The following is a 19,446-nucleotide window of genomic DNA, read 5'->3' as shown; positions in this document are numbered from 1 at the left end:
AGGAGGAAAGAGAGAAGTAGGCCACAGGGAGTGGACAAGGAACCTGCTAGTGGGGTGTGGGGTGTGTGTGTGTGTGTGTGTGTGTGTGTGCCACTAAGCTAAATAACCTGTTATAGGGTCTCTGAAAGTGACCATCTAGTCATGTAAAATCACTTGTGAAGGTGAGGGATGCAGGTGTGTATGTGATGACTTTGAGAGTTAGAGTGATCGAAAACATAGTGCAACATGGAAAACAGATTCAATAGATTTGTACAATATTAGTGATTGTGTGAATTCTCCATATTTATCAAGTAAAAGCCTTCCTTGCGGATCGATATTTCTCCTAAAATTGTGCAGCATCAGAATCAAGGTCAAAAGAAAGACCACCGGTTTATATTTTGGCACACCAGCATGGAAACTATTTTCCCCATGTCAACCAGTATTGAAGTAGTTTGTTTTGAAACAGGATTGGGTACAATATAGTGGTAATCTTATTTCACATTCTCTTGTGGCTACAACTCTGTTAATATAAAGGCTACCTAGACAAGAATGTGTAGTGGTGATGAGGTGAGCAGTCTGTTCAAAGTGAAAAGCTCTCAAGAACAATGCAAATCTGCCAAACTCAAGGGCCCGTAACAACACTGCTGCGGAGCCTTCAAAGCGTACACTTTTACAACGACAGCAAATTAAAATATCCGATTTGGAGGCGATCTCTATAGAAACTGATTCGCAAGAACTGGCTGCAACCAGATTAACTTCAGTCAAGATTGAGAACATCACAAACCGACTCGTGATCATCCCCTCGAGTTGTGATTAACTGACTGGTCTGCTCTACTCGTGTACTAAAGAGGTCACTAGATATATATGATCCAAAAACTTGCAACAGGCTGAAGCAGATCATGAAAGATACACAAGACATACTGGCTCACATTCTGATAGGCCTTCATAGGTGGTACTGTCAATTGAATATTATAGTCCTATGAAGCTGATGTCTTGCATGTATAGCTTGAGCCAGTGATGCCTCTATGCAGCTCCAACTTGTGCTGAACCTAACTGGAGTACAGACACTTTTGTTGTGGCCTCGGAATAGGAAACTGATAAGGATTCTCAACCGATCAATATACTATCTCTCGATAACCCAGACTCCATTCATACAAAATATACATTCAACCCATGTTTGACTCATTTATGAGACCGCTTTAGTGGCCAACCTACATTTAACACATGTCATGGGAAAGGTCACGATGCCAGATAACTTAAACAAAATATGAGTGTAGTTGGTAACCCTATCCTGGTCAGTGTGACGTTAATGAGAAACGCTTTCAGTAAATTATATAAATAAATAAAAATTGATGTTACTAATTATTTTAAGATTTTAATTTGCAATGCCACTTCCCATGCGTTTGCATTTTTAAAATACTGATTGAATATCAGTGATGTTCTTATTTTAAGATTAATGAATTCAATGCCTTTATAGACTTCGTATCGGCAGGAAACCCTATTAAAAGATCACATCCCTCTGGATTTCTACATAATCCAATACTGGTGTTAGAATTTTGTTCGGAAAGCCAATGAACCTAAATGAACATCAGAAATCAAACTGTTGCAGGTGAGGGGGAAATTGTTGCTCAGTGATGCAAATGAGTTATAACAGTGGCACACTGCCACAGGCTTTGGGGAAACCCCTGCAACTATTGTCAAACTTTCAAAAAAAGGACTCCTCAAAAACTACAGGATTCATCACTAACTGGGAGTCTCTTCAGCATGTTCAAAAAACACCATTGGTTTTGAACTGTTGAGATTTGTCATTTCTGTGCATACAAAACTAAGATGTCCTTTTGGAAACATTAGTGAGCAACAAGAGTGATTCTCAGTCTAGACTTTTTAATTTTTAAACAAAATATAAATAAGATATTAGCTTGCAAAGAAAGGGTTTTCAGGATAATTTCCCCACAATACTGAAGACACTAACCTATTCCTATATGTGAGAGCAAACAGGAAGGAAGGCGCGCACACACAGTATATAGACCAGGCTCTCTTGCGTGCTACCCCACACCTCCCTAATCAATCACTGCTATTGACATGCCCTTTTAGACCAATGGAACAGGCAGGTCCGGATCATGTCCCCAGAGATTGGCCGGTTCCCCTCCCTGCCTCCTTGCTAACAACCAATTAACTTCCAGAGTCCTGCCTATAAAGCTGTAGGGGCGCACACACACACACACACACTGTGGGTTTGAATCCAGCTCAGCTTTTTACAACTACAGCCGAGTAACATTTTTCAGCAGGATGAACATCTGGCTGCTAGTGTTTGGGGCTATAAATAATAACCAACCGTTAAGAGAAGTTGTGGATATGAACAAGTTTACTGTAGACAAACAAATATACTTCTCTTGCACGTGGTTACATTATTTCTTTTATATACATCTCGCGACTCTGACCTTGCATCCATCTCCGTAACTGGATGTTGATTCCACAAGCAAGCAGCACTTAACCTTTCATCAGCCATGTGAATCACTCGAGGAGAGAAATGATGATGGAAAATGAAGAAAAGTGGAAGGATGTGTGGATGCCACAACAGTGCAATTAAACCACAGCGTGCTTTGGGGAAACTGATGAGATTTTCAGCAATGGGATTCATCAACAGCTGATGACACAAAACTCCCACATATTTCCAGTGGAGAGTCTTGGGTTTTGGCTTTGCTTATTTGTTTCCCAGCAGCGGTAAGGTTAGATGGTGTACGAGAGCTGAAGGATGAAAAGGAAAAACAGGATATGGCACACATCAACACTGGGAGAGGTCAAGGATAGATTAAAAAGTCACGCACACATATGGGTCAGAGACGTACTTGACAGGCCGTCTCCTTTATCACACATACAGCCCACACACAAACACTTGAGAGCTGTATTAAAGCCAGCCTCTCTTCTAGGCACAGCACTCGGTCCAGAAGGCCCTCGCTGCAGGAGGAGGATGGGGGGATGGGGAGGAGAGTGCGGAGGAGGAGGGGGCAGGGGGGAGAGACAGGTGAGAGGGAGGGATGAGAGAGAGCGAGAGAGACAGCGATGACACTCAGTTTTGAATGTCACCATGGTGCTAAAGACCCCCGCTAACCTTTTGGCTGAAAATGAGAGGACTGGAGGAAGGGGAGGGGAGGAAACAGACAGGCAAAGATGGAGAGAAAAAAAAGAAGAAGGATAGAAAGGGTGAGAATGAAGAGTAGAAAGAAGAGGAGGGAGCTCATGCATGGTTAGAAAGGGAGTGGGTGGGTGAGGGGTGGGGGTGGAGCGATAGATGGCAAGATGAAAGAGATGGAGACAAACAACAGCACCTCTTCTCAGGGCTGCTAACAGGGCTGCCATCCATGACACATGATGATAGGAGACAAAATGGCCACCCTAACAAACACCAGTACTCTGGCTCAGATACCCAACACCAGGCTTCCAACACTAAAGTGTCCAAGAGGAGCACTGCAGCATCAGGTGCCATCTACCTGACACAGCGAACAACACGTCTGCTCAATCAGGTGGGCCCTGTCATCCACCTCCAATACATTAGAAAGTTTCTCCTTGGGGATAATAAGGGAAGGTTTTTGTGATTACTTTGAAATCTGATTTCTGGCCAGAAAAATAACTGCAGTGAGGAAAGGCTTCATGAAAGTCAAGTTTTAGATTTTCCCAAAAACTTTTGAATTGAATAACTAAAGTCCTGACCTGCTACCAGCCGCAAACAAAACAGTCATAGTGCTCCATCTAGCCAGGCTTCTGTCTTTAACCTTAAATTTTAAGAAAAAAGACCTAAGGCATAAATATAATGCATGTGTGACTAATCGTACAAAGACAGAAATCAATAACAATACAGATTTTTATGCCTTCAGCTTTCAATTTCTGTATTGGAAGCACTACACTAAGTTGGCGTTTATCGATGTTCAGCTACAGTGTCTTTTTAGGAATATCCATCATCTGTAACTCAAAACATAAATACTATAAATATGCATTGCATGGTTGTTTTTATATGTTGCTAAGAAAGTAGTGCCTGCCGGCTGCAGACTTGCTAGAGGGCTGTGCAGCCTCCAAAGAGCTCTACTGATGGCATGAGAGAATGCACTGAAAGGACAATATTGAGAGTTGACTAGTTTGTCAACTAGAACGGCAACAATAAGTTGACTAACTGGTTAATCGAAAGACAAAAAACTCTGACTCTTTTAATTATTGATTAATCGTGCAAAAATATGGGAAAATGCTGTTTTCAGCCTCTCAAATATGGAGATTTCCTGCTTTTCTCTGTTTCATATTATATTAAAGTAAATATCTTGGACTGGCAAAACAAGACATTTTGATAAACTGGGATGTACATTTTTCACCATTTTCTGACATTTTATAGACCAAACGATAAATTGAGAAAATAAACGGCAGATTAAAATTGATAATGAAAATAATTGTTGTTGGTTTCAGTCTAATGTCAACTACCCAATGCTACTGTTCAGGTAAAATATATAACAAAGAAAAAAAGGTGCTGAGGATTATATCTTTTTGTTGGGCTATTTTTCCAATTATAAAGGCACGGTTGTTCACATAAACGCAGTCAAGTTGACAATGACAACAGTATCTTTGCCATCACACAGAAGTATTCATGATATGAGGCCATGTTTAATAGTTCTAGTCATGTCACTTTACATAGGTGGAAAAGGTACACACACACACACACACACACAGCTGCAAAATATTGAAGACAATTGATTTGTTCCTGCCAAATGTTGCAAACACATTTGAATTTGTAAATTAACTTCAGCAGCACCTAAAAACACCATGTATGCGAGTGGGTGCTAATGCTTCAAGGTAGTGCAATCCGTAACATTGAAAGTGAAAATGTGCTTTTAATATAAACTTCCTCTCAGCCTCAGGAGAAATAAAATCTCAGCCCCCATCACAGACCTAAAGCTTTTCTTTGGATAAATGTATACAAATATAAAAAACATTCAGCAGTGTTTAATCTGATTATTAAATAAGTATGTAATTTCTTCCAAGATTTGAGAAATAATTAGGGGGAAAAGCGCAATGTCCAAAACAGTCTGATGAGTTATTCTCAAGTAATGAAAGATCAGCAAGGGGGTTGGTGGATAACACACAGCAAAGAGTCAAATGAGATGGAAGGGACAAAGACAGGAACAGTGGCCATTTTCACTAGCTGAGTACAACAACATCAGTGTTGTCAGTTACAAGTTTTAGAGTGCGCACACACACACGTTCATATGCTTAGCCAGCTTGCTGTGAGCTAGCCTGAATCAGTATGAAGACAGTTGTTAAAAAAGGTCAACAGAAGGTGGCACAAGAGTAAAAATGTTCAGATAGCCAAAGCTGATCACACTAATGATTCATAGGTCAGGGACAGCATTCAAAAATGTGACATTTCCAAACAAAGTTTCTTTCATTCTTCCATAAGCTAAAGGAACTGAATGAACATACAGTGGCATGGTTACATATTTATGGTCATTAGAAATGTTGGTTTAAAAGTGTCAAGATAAGATAATGGGTGTATAAATGTGGAGAACGAACACCAGTGCATGGATATTAGACTGGATTGAATTGCAGCATTCTGTGAAATCTCAATTAACTGGTAAATCTCAATGTTGTATTTCGTAGGTTATGAGTCACTTTGCTGCATGTGGTGTATCCCCATATCTAAACTCCAGTGGAAGGTGGAAGGGATTTCCCTGGCTGGCATGAGAGGCCATGTCAGAGACTTTGCCAACATGTTGGGCATTGCACTAAAAATGTGAAATGAAATGCGTCTGCATGACAAAACGACGTTTTAGGCTTATGTTACGGAGCCTGCAAGATTTAAAACAAGCCCATTTAAAGCAAATCTAGTCTAACACACCACACACATCCAAGTAATTATTTAAGGTTACGTGATTGTTCTGCTAACTATTAAGCAGCATATAGATGTTGAGACACTTTCTAATTTCAAACTATATTCAGTAAAATATATATAAATTCTTAAAAGATGTGATCAGAGATGTGACTGCATGGGGTAAATTTGGAGAGATTTAACTTTGCGTCCCATCTCCAGCATAGTCCAGACCAACTGCCTCTCTAACAAACCAAGGCAGCACCGTGGCTGAATGGGGGCACAGTGCCTCAACTTTAATCACAAGAAAAGACAGAGACACAAACAGGAGAGACTAAATAGTGCTGAACATCTGTTGTGTGTATGTGCGTGTGGTCGGGGCCTCTTATCTCTCCCTCTGTGGCCCGCTAAACATGACTAGCTGCCATCTTGGCTCACAGACACAAGGTGGTGGGGGTAGCAGCCCCGGACTATGGCAGACAGAAGGAGGAAAAATAACGAACCAGTACATGTACGATGAATGTATCACGCTGAATAAAATACACCATGTGAGAATGAATAACCACGGTTTGTGTGTTTCAGGGATACAGTGCTTAGTTTTTGTTTTCATGAATAGCGCAGCCAAAGTTGTGAGAGCAGCAGGGTGACCATTATGCAAGTTGACCGATTACAGAACACATAATGGAGAAAGGCAGGATAGCGCAGGAAACACGCGCTATAAAGCGCAAGAAACACGCGCAATAAAGTCGCGTTGTAAAGCAAGAAAAGGCTTGTGGCTTTCGTAAAGCTGTGTTGCTTTAACGAGCGAGAAGTGCACAGGCAGGTGTTTTGAAATGTCTCTACGCCCGTCCACATAATGTAACAAGTGTAGCCGGAGAGGTTACCAAACTTCGGTCGCAGGATACAATGCAACAAACAAGCTCTCATAACAAAAGCCAAAACGCGGAAAGGACGTAGCGTTACTTTGCCTATTAACCACGACAAAAAGTGCTGCGAAAGACGCGGAAAGTTAAAATGTCCTTGCCCCAGAGCTATACTTCGACCGATAACCGGCCCGAGCAGGTTACTAGCAAGCTCGGGGTTGATAATAAGTGGTCTTCGCTCGAACACAATGGGGATGAGAGCTGGCTAGCAGGTTAGCAGAACTTCGGTGTCCTCGCGCTGGGCTAACCTCCAGCGGCTAGCACGGCTAATTAGCCTATCAGCAGTATTTCACACGTCGTTCCGGACCAGGGAACGCTTCGCTCATCTCCGTTTTTATTAAAGCAAAACACTTTTCACTATAGGTCAAAGCTGTTCACAAGGAAGAGTGTGTTATTCAGCATTTAAATAGTCTTTGAGAATGTAAAACGAAGTAGAAACAACGTGAAAAACACGGTTGTATGGAATGACCGCCTGGCCTCACTGCCCCCCACCCCCCCTCTCCTCCACTGCTCTGTCCCTTCCGTCCAATAAAACTAGCGACTACTACGGACACTTCGCATTGTCCACTTCCAATAAAAACACAAGTATTCAGTGGAAATACAACTATTACTTATAGTTTTGTGTAGAAACAATTAATTAAACTCTGGCACCGCGTTTTGCGCGATATATGCCAAGTATTCTCCGCTGGGAATCTCACAGAGCGCTCCGCTCATTCAGTCGGCCAGTGACTCACCTCTACGCTCGAGCCACCTCGTGTCTCCTGGAAGCTTCAACACAATTAGCTAACAGGGCTAACCCTTACTCTTTAAAACTGACTTAAGTCATTATTTCATATTACAAAATTCAACAAGTTGTCGTAGGAACGGACTCAGAAATAGAGATGCTCTGCGTCTTGTGCTGGATATTTTTCTTTCCACTTTTCAACTAACTATGGGACTGTTGTGCGTGTGTGACCGATGCAGCGGGTGGCAAAGCTAAACTTGCTATTGTTAGCATGTCGGCATGGTAGCTACATAGACCTTCAATGACTTTCTGCTGAAATGAGAAAATAAAACAGAAGCTAAATAAACCAGCAGTGTTGAACGTAAGCTTTCCAATGAGTTAGCGTTGAATGAAATGCCCATCGGGCTGGAAACCCAACTCGCATGGCAGACTAAAGAGTGCGATTGCGTTGGAAAAGTATGGAAAACTTACCATTAGGAACGATAATAAACGGTTATGAATCAGAATCAATGGTTACTATCAAACGTGAATAATGCTCGACAAATTGAAAATGCGCTCATTCAAAAGGGGCATTTGTTAGCTTACCCAACAAGCTCAGTCACTTCGGGCTTTTTATCAAATCAACTCCTCGTTAGTAGGGTTAGTATCTCCGCTTGCTTGAAAAAAATCCACCGTGGTCCTTTCCCGTTTGAAATATAAATAAACAGGAAAAAAGTTCAAGTTTGTTATTCATGAAATATTTCTCTGGCGTGTCTCGCATCCGCGACCTCGCCGACAAGTGTGCGTTGCTCTTCTCTCCTTTGTGTTAATTTCACTCAAATCGAGTTTAATCCGATCGATCCCTCGGCTGGTCGCGCTCCCGAGTCCTCCCCTCCAGACACTCGCTCACCTTCCTCGGCCAGGGGGGGCGCGCTCCCGAGAATCTCTCATAGAGATAAACAGGCGGCGTGCGCGGTCACTGACCCCGCCGTGCCCGTGTAACGTTCTCTTTGAGTTCTCAATGTGGAGATTGTAAAAAATGTATATGGGCGTCAATTGGACGGTATTGTGTTTGCAACTGTGAGTCCAAATTAGACTGTTTGGTTTGTTTTAACAGAGAGATGGGCTATACTAACCCAATAGAAGCAAGAAACCGGTTTGAAAGTCCAATACAAACAACTATTAATAGATGTATCTAATATTTAGATGGATACATAAATTAATAAATGTTGGATGTAGGTGTGGATCTAATCTTTATAGCCAGGTAGCTCTGCAATGGTAAGTTTCTATTTTTCATGTTGAAGATTTATTTTTCTACCTATGATTTATACATGATACATCCCCCTTTTCTAGTATTATACATGTAGGGACTCCAAACTAATGCATGTATGTACTATGGACATGGTCATCCATGGTTTAAGTTTGAGTTTGTTTTAAACTTATTTCTTTACTTTTTTTAATGGACCTTCCAGAACTCAGCGTCTTCAATGCCATGATTATGAAAGCAGGAAAAGGGTCAAGCCAACAGGAAACAAGAAACTTTATTTGAATGTTTGTGTGCTGATTATGACTGACATGAGTACAAGATTTGTAGTGTAAAATAAATTGGGATAGTCCTTTCTTTCTTTTATCTGAATATCATCAATGCATGGTATTGAAACTACTATACATCTCTATAATTGTGCAGTATGTAGAATGCATCTAGCATTTAAACTAAACCTTATGAAGGCTATACGTGGATCATTTGGAGAAGATGATTCACTTGTTATGCTAACAAAAGTGAATTGAAGGACAAGTTGTCTTATTTGAGCATGTAAGTGGTTGGGACTGAAGAGTACAGTTTTGAAAATGAAAAAAATCTTCAGGTGTGGAGTTAGAAGTGAGTTTCCCATCATTAACACATGCTGTACTGTACATATGAATCAAGTCTAGTTGCATTAAGGGTAATGTAGGTGCCAGGTTTTGACAAGTATAAGCAGTATAATCAGTTTGGGCTGACCTAAAATGATGAGATGATGATGCATTTGAGGGCGCAGCAGACGTGTGGATGTCCCTGACACCACCAGTCATTTGCTTATCATGCCAATCTGGCCTATGTGCTGTAGATAACACTGATTTAAAACATACGACTAGAAAAAATATTTTCTACATGAAAGTCACCCGCAGTATATTCTCTCAGCTAAGTAGCATACCAGCATTTCTTTTAATACAAATGATCCACGCTTTATATTTCTTCCAGACATTTTTAAACATACTTCCCTCCCGTTCAGACAGCCTCACCTGGTTTCAGCTCATTTCAGTATGTTTGTAAAATCAACATGCAATTATCAAACAATTTGATGATTATTTTCCCGCTATAGTCTCCTGTTTATGTATTAAGTCACATACTAATTCCTAACAATCATCTCTTGTGTCAAATAACTCATGCAGCTCAAATGCAGAAATAAAACTTTTCCAGGAGAGGTTTCAGGAAACCCAGACAATATCTCCCTTTGGTTGATTTCACAACTTACATCTTTGCGTGCAGAAACCTACAGACCATTTAACAAATAAAGTTCAATATGAGTTTCAAAAAGTTTCAAAACCTTCCTCACAAGGTCAGAGTCCAATTTATCACATTTGATATATAATCCTAAAAATGTAGCAAGATTATAGAATTTGTCTTTGCCTGTAGAGAAGTTTTGCTGATGAATCTGATGGAGGACATGGGAGAGCCAGCAGGCTGATCTGAGATCTGAAGCTGTACACAGAAGGAACAGGCCGTAACTCACCACAGCCCCACTGAAGCACCTGTGCACCTTAAACTACAAATGGGTCACCTGTATATTTTACCTCTGGCCGAGGGAGCTATTAAACATGATCTGCTCAGATAGTATGTTCGGTTAGTAATCGCCAGTACATCAGTTAAATACTATGTTGCTCAAACGTACTTACTGTAATTCTTGAGGTGTAGTCTGCACGGTTTTCTTTTCTTCAGCACTGACCTGTGTGCAGTCAGCAGTATCATACATGATTTATTTATATTTCATAGTCCTTTAAGTAGAGATAGCTCTTAGTCACATGACTTTGCATTTGACCTGAGAAGTCTTGGAAGTAAACACACTGGCTTTTCTCCAGTAGAGTTGAAACACTTGGAGAATGTAAGACACTGAAGCTGCTCTGGAGGCTTGTGGTGGAACAACACAGGCATGTTTATTTTTTTGTTTATCTTATTATTTTTGACCCTAACTCACTACCTAACCCTATTTTCCCATGCTCCACCATAAGTAACTTTCTACGGCAGACATTTTGAAATGAGATAGCAGAAAAGCCCCAGGTGTAATTCATAATATTATTAAGGGTTGTACTCTATTTAGCTTTACTAGTGTCAGGACCCTTCCACTGTGTCTGCTGGCTTACTGGTACACTGAAATCATCTCTAACGTGTTAATTACAGCTGTGCTGCTAATGCTAAGTCAAAATGTCTGCTGGGAAAAAGGTCCATTGGCCTTGTTTCCACAACGAAAGTGATGAGACTGTCCATTGATGAACAAAAGCACTAACTGAGCAGCAGCTCTCACCTAGAAGGATGATAAAGTCTGTTTACCAGTCTGTTACGCATTAATAAAGCCAGCCATTAGTTAGAACTTATGAACCCCTTATAGAGTGTGCCTAATAAAAAAAAGACCCTATAGTTCACTGGCTCCAGCCCTTCAGGCTGGCATGTTAGCATGCAATATGCTTAAAGTAGCCCACCAGCTAACACGTTTACATACAGTGGTGTCCCAAAAACATGGCATATTCCTGCAAATGTAGGAATGTTATGTAGGGCATTGCTAAAAAGCTCATGCACATACCGTGAACATGTAAACCTTCCCTGACTACATATGAGTTAAAAAATGTTTCATTCATTAAGCAGGCTCTGTCTGGCTGACCTTCATCAGGGAATACAATCTCCATGACTGCTGAAGGTCGAATGGCACGATTCAAGAGCACACAAGTCCCTCCCTGCTCATTTTAATGGATAAATCAGATAGAGCAAAACAGCATGTGGGCCCATTATGATTGATTGATTCATACATGGAAAAGTCAGCATGGGCAGGCGGGTGGCAAAAAAAGAAGACAGAAAATTAAAATGCAGTTTTTTTTTTCTTCAAACACTGTATTTTTCCATCGCCACATAACCATCAAAATGACATGTTTAGAGTTTAGAATGTTTTATTATAGTTTATTGTGATAGCATTTTCATTTTTTCATTTTTTAAATTGATTTTTTCCAAAGAACAAACACAGCAAATAACGTTGAGGGGGGGGGAGGAGAGGCAGGAAGAGTGAGGGAGGAGGGCCACATAGATAAGATAGCTGGATCAATCCATAGATAGATAGATAGATAGAGATAGATGCATCAGGTTTGGCTTGATCCTCCCCCTGTAACCCCTCCGGGTCCACACACGCACACACACGCATACGCACTACATTTTGCTTTACAAAGAATAGTCATCAGAATAAGATTAATAACGGTCTGAATATATCTAGGAATAAAAAAAGAAAGAAAAATAAGAGAAGAACACACTGCTGAGGAAAACCGATTCACTCGCACTGCTGTGAAACCCAAAAACTCCCTACAGTTATACAGTTAGCCTGGAGAGAAAACCACTAGGTTAGATTAACAGAAGTATATGTATGCATCATCTACGTATGCATGCATATGCAGACTGGGTGTGTGTGCGCATGGAGGGGATGGGAAGAAATGTTAACATGTGGATTTGGATCAATTTCAAATGCCCCAATTCATACGCAAAATTCAAACTAGGCCCGTTTCTATGACTTTTACATATCTCTCTAAGAGTGCACCTTTGCATGTGTAATGCATTGTCAACAAGCTAGTTAGTGGTAAAAATACCTATCTGCAGAAAAAGGGTCAGTTGGATTCGTTTTAGCAGCTGTCCAAATCTCTCAGGGGGGTGGAGTTAAGGCAGGCAGCTGATTTCAGGACAGATTATAGGGGCTTAGTTGATTCTTTTCCTCTGTTTTTTTCTGACAAAACACAGGTAAACAATAATTTGGCATTCAAAATAGATACAGAGCTAATGTTACCACAGAGTCTGAGAAAGAGCGAAGAAGTGGGGATGAGAGGATGAACAATAAGTAACTCAAGTAGTAAAATATGATCATAACAGTAAAATGATGCCCAATACATCGGGGAGCTCGAAGCAAAAAAACAATGCAGCAGTCATCGATCAAGCTCTAAACAGTATACATTATATATCTGCCAGCTAATTCATGGTGGAAATCTTTGCCTGCTTAAAAGGGAGACGCCTTGACATTTTCAGTTAGAGTCTGTTCTTCACCAGGGACTTTCAATGCCTCTACACGGCCCCGTTAACAGCCTGTTATCATTCATACTTGTCATTCAAAAGAAAGGGCACCACCAACCCTAATGTAACAGGGCGGCTCAGTACCTTTGGGTTTAAATGAGTTGTTAAAAATGTTAAAGAAAACCAGCTTCAAGGTCTTTTTTTCAGCCCTGGTAAAGAAATAACTAGACCACAACAACACGCCAAGCTTCACCTTAAACAGCCAAAGAAGCTACAGAAACCTAAAGAGCCATATATACACAGAAATGTGCCCGATAAATATAGTTAACAAAAAAGTCTCGATTTGCAATCCATTTCCTCTTTTTACTTCTTAACTTCATAATGGCGGCCGCTGCTCTCAATACCCCTCAACGTTTCTTTATCTTTCCTTCTTTTCCTTTCTGTCGTTCCTAAAAGGAGCCATTTTCACACTCAACTGTTTGGTCTTTTATTCTCTCCAGACAATTTAAAACACTTTTTTTTTTTAAGCCACAACCAGTTTGTAGTGTTCATTAAATACAAAGCATTTGCAAGTCAACAAAAAAGACACAAAGAGAGAGGGGAAAATAACACGAAAAATAGGGAAAGGAAACACAAAATAACATCATAATTTGCACTTTGTTTTTATGGACAGAAGATACAGAGTGACTTCACTTGAATGCCTCCTACACCTCAAACTGACACTGGAATACCTATATCGCCCCTATACACACAGGCACAGCAGGAAAACTGACTCAACATGTAGAAACACGTCCTGCTATCAACGGGCTGCGTAATTTTTCTCTGAAACATGTGTGTATAGACACAACACAGTGCATATTTTATTCCATAGCCAGTTAAGGGTGTTTTTAATCTCTACCCACAACCTCATTGTTTCTGAAGATATTGATTTTCTATGATTCTGAGGTACTGTAATATCCCCAAAACATCCTCATCAATTAAGAGGAGTGTGCAAATCAAACTACTGGAATAGAATTCTTCACATTCCAGCATTTCTTTAAATAAAAAGATAAAAATCCATTTATCTAACCCAAAAAAAAAAAAAAAGGTGAACTGCAAAACTTCAGAATTTGGTGGCTAGACCTGCAGGAGAAGCTGACTGCAGGAAGTCAGGTTGATTTAAGGGGACACAGCCCAAGACCCTTAGGTATGATTAAGGGACTTAGGAACGAGAGAGAGAAAAAGACAGAGAGGCAGGGATGGTTGAAAGAATGGATCGGTAGAGAGGGAGGGAGGTTAACAAACTGTTAAGTGAGCCTGGACAGTTCTGTAGAAACGCAAGGGAGAGTCGGAGAGGGCGAGGAGGAGGGGGGAGGGTTGGGTTGAAGGAGGAGGAGGTGTGTTGGGGCTTCAGCAGCAGCCCCCTCCAGCCTGTTGGCCTCCCTGGCTACCGGACAGTGTGGAGTTGGTGGTAGGATGCTGGGGTCCAATCTTAATACCGTTAGCCTGTGTGGAGACAAAGACATAGACGGTCAAAATAGATAGAAGTAGAATGCAAAGTCCTTGCTACAATGTTCCTCAGAATTATCCCTAAGAAAACACAGATGAGGAAAAAAAGTGACTAAATGCACATATTCCGGGACAAGGTCGTGTTTGGACCTGGTCAGACTTGTAGACATCAACATGTAAATAGGCTCTGTTGACCAATAGCAAACAGGAACAGTGCTGATGCTTGGGGTAAGACAGGGAATTCAGAAAAGATGAAACTACCATTTTAGCTGTTGCACCACAAACATTAATATAAGCGACGTCTGCCACAGTCTTAACTGCTCCACAGAAAAGGAACGGTTTATGAAAGTTGCTCAGTGGCCAAAATGGCTCGACTGCAGAGTGATAAAAATGAAATGGATCTTACACATTCATGAGGCCTATAGAGCAAGTGCACTTGCGTTTCCTTTAACCGCCCCCCCTTCCCGCCGCTCGGTCTCATTCACATGAACAGAGGGAGGAAAATAAGCCCGGATTCTGCCACTAGTGCATTTTACAACTTTTAGGACTTAATGATTTAGATAAGTGCTATTCAAGTGTTCGCACTGGAACGTTTATTCATTAAAACATTTTTTATCAACTGATTTACAGAAGTTTAATACTGCCTTTTCTCCTCTTCCTGCACATTACTTTGTTATTTTTATGTAAATTGTTAAGAATTTTACTTCAATACTCAAACTCAGAATGCAAGAGTGCATTTATCATGGCAACACTCACTAAATGAAAAAAACTTAGTGAGTCATTGCTTTCATGGTGAGATTAACATTGCACAGCGCCTGCTGAAGCTCCCATTAGATCACATCATAGAGGAAGCTACAGGTTCTGCGTTGCACAAAGGCAAGGGAAACACCAGCAGCACTCAAGGACACCAGGAGAAACAAAAAAATCACTTATAAAAGAGAAGCAGAGAGAGGCAGGCAGGTGGGGGGTAGAGAGAGGCAGGCAGGTGGGGGGTAGAGAGAGGCAGGCAGGTGGGGGGTAGAGAGAGGCAGGCAGGTGGGGGGTAGAGAGACACAGCTCTTTCATCTCTCTCTCCCTTCAACTGGAGCTCTCTTCCTCCGTTTCATCATCTCTCGTTCTCTCTGTGGCTGGAGCGCACCCTCAGCCTCGCTCTCTCCCTCTGTATATATTTATTTCTCTCCCTCTCAGTGTAACTCCCCTTACTACACTCAGTAGCAGTAGTGCCTCTGGGAAACACTGTATGCCTTTAAATCACATTTATTGAGCTAAGGCCATGTGTCTGTGAGTGTTTTCTCAGTGGCTGCCAACATTTCTGGTGGGGCTTCCCTCTCCCTCTCCCTCTCCCTCTCCCTCTCTCAGCCAGTCAGCTGATGTGGTTTGGATGGTCGGCCTGCCTTCACTCAGTCTAACTGTTACTAATAACAAAAACACTCACTGGCTAGCTAACATTTGTACTTGTTGGCTGGATGGCTGGTTAAAGGGCCATATATACACTCCAAAGCAGTCTGTGTATATACTACATTAGCTGTCTGCTTTCACATGTTTGTTGGCACATATACATACACACGTGTACAGGCTGCTTGAGGACGCTCTGTGTGGAACGTGCAATCATGATTTACGACGTGGTTAAGAGTTTTCTTAAGAAGATAACCATCTGGATGACTGATAGTAAACTTAGAGTACATCTACACTAAAGGTCACATTAGCCGTGCTGGGTTCCAGACCTCTGAATCACAGCCCACATCTCACATTTGTTCAGTGATCTAAATAGTTGCTGCTCATTGACCGCTAATTCCTCCAGTGGGAGAAACAGTGGACTAATCACAGATCTGTAATTGGGATTAAGAGTTGGGATGTCATTTTCCTTTGCCAACACATGTGGATGAGATCAATGCAGCTGCACATGTTGTTGTAAGGCCCCATACAGAAATAAAAACTCTTAACACATTTGGTCTTAGATCAATGTGAAAAACATTAATTTAGCAACAGCAGAAAATGATGTCTGCAGACAGATGCATCAACTTCCACTGATCGGTTAGGGGAAAATCAAACAAAAGAAATCAACTAACATGAAAAGGTAGCCTGCATGAATTAAGTGAAGAATTTTAATTTTAATTTTTATAGCGCATCAATATTTCTATGGCTGAACGTGCACATCCGCACAGTTAAAGTTTGGCCGAGTGCAGGAGCCGGCTGAAGATCGCACCAAAACAGGAAATGACTGCTCCTGCTGTTATTTAGGCTTCAACTGAAGTGAATGGAGCGGATATTTGCAGGATGGAAGCGTATTGGACACAGACAGAGTCAAGGACACGGACATGGCGGACAGTAGATGTGCACACTGTTCATACAGAGGAGTCTGCTTATGGACGTGTTGCAGATGTGCAGGCAGCTCTTATGATCCATATAGTCATACACTTTGGGCTGCACGTGCTCGTACACAAACATGTTTACACAGACATGTTTTTTTTTCCAGTTTTGTTCCTGAGCTGGTGCTTTTCAGAGTGGATCAACCTGACAACCCCGGCTATGTGTTTTTGTATGGACGAGGAACATAGAGGTTTTGGAAACCGCTCAAATACATCGGGGTAGTCGGGTGTTGTGCAGCAGTAAAGTTAACCGTCTCTGTGATTTTAAACCAGCACAGCTGAGCACACAGCACAGGGATTGTTAGTAATGTGTATTCATTTTGTCAGACATCAATCATAAGATCAACATCCCAGTAAACAGTTTGTCGGGTCAACAGTAGCATTCAATTATGCTTGTTCAGTTGCTTGATACTGGAAAATGTGTTTAATGAGAACAGAGATTTTACCAGATGTTATCTGTGATGTACAGCTTTGTTTTTTTGCAGATTCAGCCTTTTTCTTATCGTTTAGGCTTTTTTTTTTGCAGAAGGAGATCTTTATTTTATTGTCATATGCACAATTAAACTGGTTTTCCCTGTTGAATGGAATAATAAAATAAATAAAGAACACCATTACTTGTATTTTGTACATGGTGTTCTTTATTTATCTCTTTATACCTTGTAATAGCATTAAAAGTAGAATTTCATCCTATAGGAAAAAACCTGTTTTTAAAAGGTGCACTGACAATAAATGCTTGGAAAACTTATCTGAATGTGGACACACGCCACATGTGTACACTGCGTTCTTGGAGTTTGCAATTTCAATGTGGAAGAAGTATGACTAACACTTGCTGACAAGTGCATACTTGCTGACAGGCTTGGTGTCGTGACTTTCCTGCCTGGATAACTGTTCCACTGAGAAGATAACCATCTGGTTGACTGGATAGCAAACCTAGTGACTGGATGGATGGGAAGCTTACTGACTGGCTGACTGTTGTTTTCTTGTCGAATGACTGAGACCTTGTGAGATGTGAGGAATTTATGAGCTGGCAAGATGCCGAGAGAGAGAGAGAGAGAGCGAGAGAGCGAGAGAGAGCGAGAGCGAGAGCGAGAGCGAGAGAGAGAGAGAGCGAGAGAGAGAGAGAGAGAGAGAGAGAGAGCGAGGAGAGAGAGAGCGAGAGAGCGAGAGAGAGAGAGAGAGAGAGAGAGAGAGAGAGAGAGAGAGAGCGAGAGAGCGAGAGAGAGAGAGAGAGAGAGAGAGAGAGAGCGAGAGAGAGCGAGAGAGCGAGAGAGAGCGAGAGAGCGAGAGAGAGAGAGAGAGAGAGAGAGAGAGAGAGAGCGAGAGAGAGAGAGAGAGAGAGAGAGAGAGAGAGATGAGTGAAGAAAGAGCGAGTGGAAAATAGAGCAGGAGAGAGGAGGAACGCAGAGAGTTTTGCTTGGTTGGAGTCAAAGGAAGCAGAGAAGAGGGTTTTTTTCCCCTCTTTTTGAGGAGAGAGGGAGCGTGGCAAACCACACACACTGCTGAAAAACTACACTAAAGAGAAAGAGAGGAAAAGAGAAGAGCAAAGACTGGAAGAGAGGAGAAGAATGGAGAGGTTCAAGGAGGAAGGAAAAACAAAGTGAAGTGCGTCTCACCTCATTGTTGATATCAAACACTCCCTCCTGGATCTTCTCATAGATCTCCTTGGCTGTGTTGATGAAAGCCTGAGGAAGAGACAGGAAGTGAGAAAGAGATTCAGTTCATATTTGTATGTTGACTCGACTCCTGTGACTCGGCTCAGCTCTTATGAAAATGTTTTTACAGAAAAAGAAAAAAGAAAAAACAGCAACACGTCATTAAGAATGCAAAACAGATTCAAGGCAAGTTTTTTAAAGAAAAACAAAACCAGAATTCGATATTCTCGCTAAAACATGACTTTGGATCACGGTAAACTATCTTTCTGGGTTTTGGCTGAAAGTTTGAATTGATTTGTTAAATATTCCATATAGGCGTGTCAAATCCTGGTGAGGACCTCAGTCACTCCACACTTAAAAGTTGGCTGCTGAACAGCATGGCATTCACAAGTTAAGTTAATGGTACACACACCCTACAGACAAACAATTACCAAACATGGACGTCATAAAACAAATGTGTGTCAAGTATGGGATGTCCAAGCTTTACATCACTTGAATAAAAAACTAATGGCTACTTGGGAACAACATTCACTCAGACAATTAAAGACTGTAAAATGTTTGGTGTTAATGTTACGTATTGGTCATTTTTAGTAAATGGTCTAAAACATACCTTATGTAAGCTACTATTTCTAAAGGAGAATTTGTTTAACCTTTTGGAAATAAATATCTCGCTATTATTCTGAGGGTGAAATGAGAAGAATGAAGTATGAAGCATTTAGTATAGAGCTGGAGACAGACAGGATGGAGTTAGCTTAGCATAAAGACTGGAAGCAGGTGGAAACAGCTAGCTTGGCTCTTTCCAAAGTTTCTTATTCTTAATTTGGTATTTCTGTTACTTATCGGCCGACATATACAACAATACCAATATGGATACCTGACCGATTTATTGTAATTTAAAAGTTTATCAAATAAATCCATGCGGACTTTTGTAAAGTCAAATAAAAAACGTCTGTCTCAGTAATAATACATTGGTATATTTTGTCCTGAAGGAAGATGCTCTAAAAATGCAGTTTTGTTGGAACTTAAAGAGATCAAGATGTAGACTAACAATCCTCACTGAACTCCATCTAAGTTCAACGCTTCTACAAGACTTTGTCAGAAGATGCAGAAACCCTCTAGAGCAGATTTGCTTCTTGTCAACAGCTGCCATAAGAATTTGATCTGAGCAGAACACACACACAGACAACA

The 19,446-nt window shown here is 41.1% G+C and overlaps 2 protein-coding genes across 3 annotated transcripts in view; both read right to left on the bottom strand.

Annotated features, from left to right (window-relative positions):
- The window catches only part of chd7 (chromodomain helicase DNA binding protein 7), a 72,822-nt gene extending 64,460 nt beyond the window's left edge, over nt 1–8,362 (bottom strand). For both annotated transcript variants that reach the window (XM_029452895.1, XM_029452896.1), the window contains exon 1: nt 8,060–8,362. The gene's annotated coding sequence lies outside the window, so the exon portion shown is untranslated. The remainder of the gene's footprint in view (nt 1–8,059) is intronic.
- A 3,282-nt stretch (nt 8,363–11,644) lies between these two features.
- Nucleotides 11,645–19,446, bottom strand: part of rab2a (RAB2A, member RAS oncogene family) — a 27,891-nt gene continuing 20,089 nt past the window's right edge. The window contains exons 7-8 of the mRNA XM_029453408.1: nt 18,220–18,288; nt 11,645–14,234 (exon numbers count right to left, since the gene is read on the bottom strand). Coding sequence (XP_029309268.1) covers nt 14,139–14,234; nt 18,220–18,288 — 165 coding nt within the window. The 3' untranslated portion in view covers nt 11,645–14,138. The remainder of the gene's footprint in view (nt 14,235–18,219; nt 18,289–19,446) is intronic.

The sequence above is a fragment of the Cottoperca gobio genome, chromosome 17 (assembly GCF_900634415.1).
Source record: "Cottoperca gobio chromosome 17, fCotGob3.1, whole genome shotgun sequence".
Lineage (NCBI taxonomy): Eukaryota > Metazoa > Chordata > Actinopteri > Perciformes > Bovichtidae > Cottoperca > Cottoperca gobio.
This window is presented reverse-complemented; position numbering and strand designations above follow the sequence as displayed.